Here is a 6,286-nt window from a genome sequence, read left to right on the forward strand (position 1 = left end):
ACCATGTGCCGACACCTGCGGCCCAGAATGTGCGGATCTTTTCAAAGGCGTGCCGACGTGCGGCCAGTAGAGTTCCTGTCGCCTTGAGTCGCTTATTGTTCTTTTCGATTGTCTACCCAGAGTGACCAGTTGCCGAAGCTTTATGGTGAGTGCTACTGGAAGAAGCATAAGTCTGCGCACATACCTTGTTGGCCTTCTTCAGCGCCGTTAAGTCTTTGTACACGACAGGGGAACAATTCGTGAGATCATTCGCTTGTATCAAATAATCAGAAGATGGGATCGGGATTTGGGGGTTCGTCAGCCCCATGGCGTGAAGCCAGTACTGGATGTATTCGATTTGGGCAGACGAAAAGAGCAGACGCATCTCGCCATTAGCAAATGTGCCTAGTCAAGAGTGGCGCAAAAAGGTTGTGTAAGCTATGACTGTGGCGTATCAAAGAAATCACAAGCACACCCAAGTGAAGCTCGAGTCCGTCAACGCCAGGCTTCTTAAGTGGGTGATCAGGATGCACCAGCGCTTCGTGGGCAAGCAGAGCTTTCAAAGGGCCGATATCTTTCGCTTGCGGTAGAACCCTAGACCTGGTGGATCTACGGTTAGTCGAGCATCGCGCTATTCACCACCTGATGAGAATACGCACCATTCAAAGAAAATATCAGTGAATCTGTAATAGCCGGTCACGGTAGTCATGATTGTCGCAGTGGAGGGAGGAAGAGAGTGAGAGAGCAAGAGCTGCGGCAGGGCCTGCAAGCAATATAAGGGCCACCCACATGCCGCGGACAATTGAAAGGCGGAAGGTCGAGTCGCGCGGCCACTTGCGCGTCATGCACGTGATAAAATGCCGTATTTGGACGACGCGTCTTGTTCGAATTCAACCCGATCGCGTCGACCGTCGCTGCTGTCTTCACCCCATAACGCGCTCGTGCCTCTTGTGATACCTCTCATCTTGTACTCTCTACGTTGTGCATCTCTGACTTTGCCTCTTTGCTCCTGATAAAGCTCTGCAACGTACCCAAGACACGGTCACTAACGCGACCTCTGCAACCTACTATAGAAAGTGACCGCAGCTTGCCCTAATTCTCAGGCCATGGCGCAGACAGTCCAGAAAGCTAAGCGCAAGCAGCCGATACAAGAGGAGGATAGCTCAGACGCGACACCACCACCTATGCCGAAGAAGTCACGCTCAGCCACTGCCCGCAAGAGCACGGGAGGGCAACCTCCAAAGCTTCGACGTTCAAGTGGCGGAGGCCGTGGAAGTGGGGCCGGCGGTGGGGGCGGCGGCGGCGGCGGAGGCGGAGGTGGCGGTGGCGGTGGCGGCGCGGATGGCGGCCAAGGAGCTCATCGTAGTGCGTATATGTCTGTGTCTGCACAGTTCTCAGTTCGACGTTTGGCCGCGCGCAGAAAAACGCTTCCGACCTGGAACCGTAGCGTTGCGTGAAATACGCAAATATCAGAAAAGCACAGACTTGCTCATTCGCAAACTGCCGTTTTCGCGTGTAGTGCGTACCTTCTTGCGCCCAGTCTTGGGTGTAGCTCGACGGATGCTGAGGATGCTGTGGCTAGGTACGTGAGATTGCGCTGGACATGACGACGGATATGAACGACTATGCCGATGCCGGCCTACGATGGCAAAGCTCCGCAATATTGGCACTGCAAGAGGCGACAGAGGCCTACTTGGTACATCTATTCGAGGATGCGTGAGTGCTCATACCACCGGCGGTCAATATACGTCAATCTCGCCTATTCCTCTGACGATGTTGTTGCTATAGGAATTTGTGTGCTATTCATGCAAAACGAGTAACAATCATGCAGCGAGACATTCAGCTAGCACGTCGTATACGAGGTTCCTGGGGTGGCGGTGCTTAATGGACTGAGTTGATTCTTGCCTTTTTTGGTCTGATGCATCTGGACTTCATGCTTTATTGTCGGTGATATCCATCCCCAGAATTACTCCTCGCTTACAGAAATATCAAGCTTATATTCGCTTCGGGCCTTGATGCCACAAACCGTGTACGAAATCTCGGATAATGCGACTCGGCCAAGCTTGGTATGGGAGATGCGTACGTGCTGGTCTGCGTCGTTTGTGTCTTGTTGACTAGCTCCTGTCAGGCTCCGGACTCCCCCCATGATGGGCATTTGCCGGTTTGACCGCGAATGCGTATACACGCTTCACAAATGTTATGAATCTCACCGGTGCCGTTCGCTTGCTGTATCGCTGCGGTCTTCAACTCGAAGAGATGGGTCGAACAGGCTCTCGCTTTGAACCTACTCCTTTAGGGACCGGGTGTAGAGAAAGGCCGCACTCGCAGGACTTCTGTTCTCCAGCGCACTCTGTGCTGCGTGTTCCTTTTTGTGTGTTGGGCACTAGCACGTGTGTCAGCGTGTGTCCTCGAAGATACCCCAGTTCACCCCGGGAGGATCACGGTGCGCCTCATGGTACGGCATCAGACCCCTCTCGTTCCCCCTGTTGTCATAGCACTTCACCATACTTGACTATTTCCCAGCTCCATTATCAATTTCCAATGAACTGTGTCTCACATTGGTCACATCTGTTGAGCGCGGGTCTGGTATGCGCGGACACGGTGATGTCTTGTTGTGCTCTCCTAACGCCCCCATCTTTCACTATCTTGGCTTTCAGCTCGGAGCTTGGGCCTCCTGCTTCCGCGAGGGCACAGTAAGTCCAACGACAGAGCATAAAGGCGAGCTCGAACTGCCCATTTGGAGAATCGGCTCGTAGCAGGTATATGGGTCCCACGATTTTCTGCTCAGGTTTCCGTGAGTTTACGGGTGCACTGACGGGCATTGGAACCCGCCGGCAGTCAGAAGCATATCTCTTCACCAGCCACGGAAGCCCGCGGGATGAGAGACCGAGACGGGCAAACGCTGATCGAACCCCTGATTCAGCGCACCAGTGAATCGCTAGTGAATCACATTTTTTGTGCATCCTGGATATCCGTGTCCAGCGGCACGCCTCCGCCGCGAGAACCAGCGGACGGGGCTGCTCGACGCCGGGCCTGGACTGCCCAACCACTGGTGAACCTGAGACTGGGACGAATTGTGCTAGCATGTAGGGCACGCGAACTGCGGCGAAAGCATCAGTCGTATAGTCGGGGCATGTGCTCTCATTTGTCGTAGGAGCCGCGGAATTCTTAGGGATGCTACGCAGCCCAGAGCCTTAGGAACCCTCTTTGACGTGTTATTTCTGCGTCCGCAGTAAAAGCAGGGCTTGATTTGTATTGGTGCCGTTCTGCGCACGAACGGCGCGCAAGGCTGAGTAGCTCGATACCCGGACATGGAGGTGGGTGGTCGTGCTCCTTTCGTTCGAGGTGTGTTTTCCTTTGGAAAAAATATATACGTATACAGAAACCATCTCATGCAACACATGGGTCAGGGTAAGTCTCGTTAAATGCGTAAGGCTAGCGCCGCCACCAGCTACATGCCACAGAGTACAGGAGATGGGTGAAGCATGAGACGGGCACAAACATTATGTGAATCACCCCCCACGCAATAGAGGCGAGAGAACTGTCACTGCCGGGAAGGGACATACTGTGGCGGTGGTCCTCTGGTGCGTGCCTGCACTTCTGGCCGCCACACCCACAACAGGTTTGACTGAGGCGCTCCGGCTCCCAATCAATCACTGCCGCCGATCGGGATCGAGATCCATCTCGATCCCGCCCATCGCGCCCCCAACAGCTGCTCAGCTGCGGTGGCTCATGTTGGAGTTGTTCTATCTTAAAGAGAATGCGTAGAACATATTCTCCATAACTGTCCGTTCGCTCTTCGCCTATTGCTGATCCGAATAACGGCTGGAGGTGTCTTTCCGGCGTCATGGCGAAGGTGGCGCGTCATTTAATGTTAATGCGCTTATGTCCATGCCGACGCGAGGCGGGTCCAGAATCGTCCGCACGTTATTGTACAGGCTATACCCCGTCGGCAGGGAACAATTTCCTCTTTCCTCGAAATGAACCCATCCTCCCTCCCTCCCTCCCCAACCTTGGAATGAATCACCACCACGAGGGGTCATGAAATGTGGCCAACGTAGGCTCGCCGGCCCCGTCTCTGAGTTCCGCGCTTTGAGTTCCGCGCTTGATATCGTCCGGACCGGGACCGCTCTGTCATCGTCGTTAGGCACAAGGGAACACCAACAAAAGTCAAGCGCAAGCGCAAGCTTAGGCTCTGCGCTTCCACCCGCGTCGCATGCTAGTATAAGTATATAAGACGTGGCATTAGCGCGTGCCGCTGTCGACATCCTGATATCCTGACCCAGATTGTAGAATGGCAGCTGCCCAGCTGCCCGCGATAGCAAGATTAGACGGCAGTAAGTGCAGCGCGGAAAGCAGAAGCAGAAGCTGCGCACGCGATCCGTGTAGCACAGGCTGCCCCGTCGTCGCCCGCACGGCCGGGACACATGAGAACGACGGCGGAGAAGGGGAGACGCGGTCGGCGGGCAGTCGGTGGGCGCCCTCAGAGGTGCGCTTAGCCAAACGTCGAGTCAAGCATCGTGGCCGAAAGCGGACCTATGTGTACGTATGTGGGCAGCGCGTCTGCTCCCCCCACCCCTGACCCCTGATCACTTACCGCGGGATCGAAGGAAGGCGCACAGCGACCTGCAGCTGCGCCGCCAAGACCACCGTCCGTCTATCGCCGCGCCTGGAAAAGTGACGTAGACAGAAATAGAGCATGCTCTCACGGCTGGCTGGGAGTGGATTGCGGAATTGGATATTCTCGAAGATGATGCAGATGATGCGGCTTGCTTTCGCAGGCCATTAGCGTGAGCGTCACGAAGACCAGAGAGGGGGTGTGTTTGTGCGAGTCACATCGGAGCGCGGGGCCTGAAGGTGTCTTGTCGCGACTGGCGCCCTACACAGGGTACACTTGTACACTGGATCGAGGTGGCTGGGAAGTGATGCGGCGGACGGATGACGTGAGAGCGCGCGCCGCACGAAATGCCCGCGGCGGAATCTGGCACAATAGACACGATGTTTGGCGTTGAGCGAATAGACCGAGCGCCAGACACGCCAGCTGCGTGCGACGCATGCCCGCGCAAGATGTTTATTGGCAGCCAAGACAAGGCGACATTGTATACCCGAGACACGAGACAGGGAGGCAGCCCTAAAGATCAGCATGGAAGACAGAGTCATCGACAGGCGCACTAGCCAGGGTCCTTGATGACGATGAGGGAGTAGATACACTCCCTATTCAAGCTTCCAGGACAAATTCAAAATGAGGAGTCATCCAGAGCAGCATAGACCGAGACGGCAAGGCCGGGGACCGGTGACGGGCGTCGGCTGTACTTACAGTAAGATGTGGTACGGACTGTACGTCCGACGTCCTAGTCATGCTATCGCTGGGTGCATACGTCACGGAAGGGTTGACCGTGCAGCAATGCATAATGTGCGGCCGGGCTAAGAGCGTCTAAGCCGGGGCCCATGACGCGATAATGCGCCGGACTCGCGCATTGACTGTTTTAGAGTGAGCGCGGGGCGAGGCGCGCTGGGCGTAGGCCGCGGAGTGCGAGCACGGCCGGGATCTTCGGGAAGCATGGACGCGCGCGATCGGGGGCTGTGACGCGAGCCACATGACGCTGTTGAGGGCGGACAGGTGATGATGCCAGAGCGGGACGCGAAGATAGGCGTCGGGGCAGCCAGGTTGTGGCGATGGGGAAAGTCGAGAGGAAAGACGGGCGATGCGGAGGGCCGGTGGTGGGTGCATAGCAACGGCAATGGGAAAGGCGGTATACATAGCGGCGTAGGATCTGTAGATGGACGTGTGCATGCCTAGGATTGATCAAGGCGGCAGAGACACCGGGCGTGGCCTGTGAAAGCGATCATGCGGGGAAGAACCCAGGCTAGCGCGGGGACGTATGGAGGCCACGTTCGTGAGAGGAAGCGAGAGGACGGGGGCAGGGGACAGAATTGGGAGCAAGCGTGGACGAGGCAGGGACGAGCCGGGGAACAGGTAGAGTGCGCGATAAGGTGAAGGCCCGCATGAGAGAGGGAAGACGAGGAGGGAGCTACTGAAAGCTATCTGCGGACGATACGAGGACGAGCAAGGGGCGGACAGTGGCGGGCGGGCGAGTGATGAAGCGAGCCGGACGCCCGGACGCGTGGGTGTGCCGGATTGAGGAGGAGGCGTGGGCAGGCTGGCCCTGGCCGTGTTCGCTCTCTTTCTCTGCGCACGGCTGCGAGCTTAGCCAGCCAGTGTCCCCGCCGCCTGCGTTGCTGCACACCATCGCACACATCGTCCAGCCGCGTCATTTCATTTCTGCCCGCCGAACATTCCCTTCTC

The 6,286-nt window shown here is 56.6% G+C and overlaps 1 protein-coding gene across 1 annotated transcript; it reads left to right on the forward strand.

Moving 5' to 3' along the window:
• Positions 1 to 1,320: 1,320 nt before the first annotated feature.
• POSPLADRAFT_1148359 (hypothetical protein) lies at positions 1,321 to 1,864 on the forward strand (the record flags this gene model as incomplete). The annotated part of the gene is made up of 3 exons (XM_024486168.1): positions 1,321 to 1,497; positions 1,562 to 1,695; positions 1,768 to 1,864. The coding sequence occupies 3 exons, from the start codon at positions 1,321 to 1,323 to the stop codon at positions 1,862 to 1,864; spliced, it is 408 nt and encodes a 135-aa protein (XP_024337052.1).
• Positions 1,865 to 6,286: the final 4,422 nt, after the last annotated feature.

Source organism: Postia placenta (assembly GCF_002117355.1).
Source record: "Postia placenta MAD-698-R-SB12 unplaced genomic scaffold POSPLAscaffold_10, whole genome shotgun sequence".
In the NCBI taxonomy this organism is placed as follows: domain Eukaryota; kingdom Fungi; phylum Basidiomycota; class Agaricomycetes; order Polyporales; family Adustoporiaceae; genus Rhodonia; species Rhodonia placenta.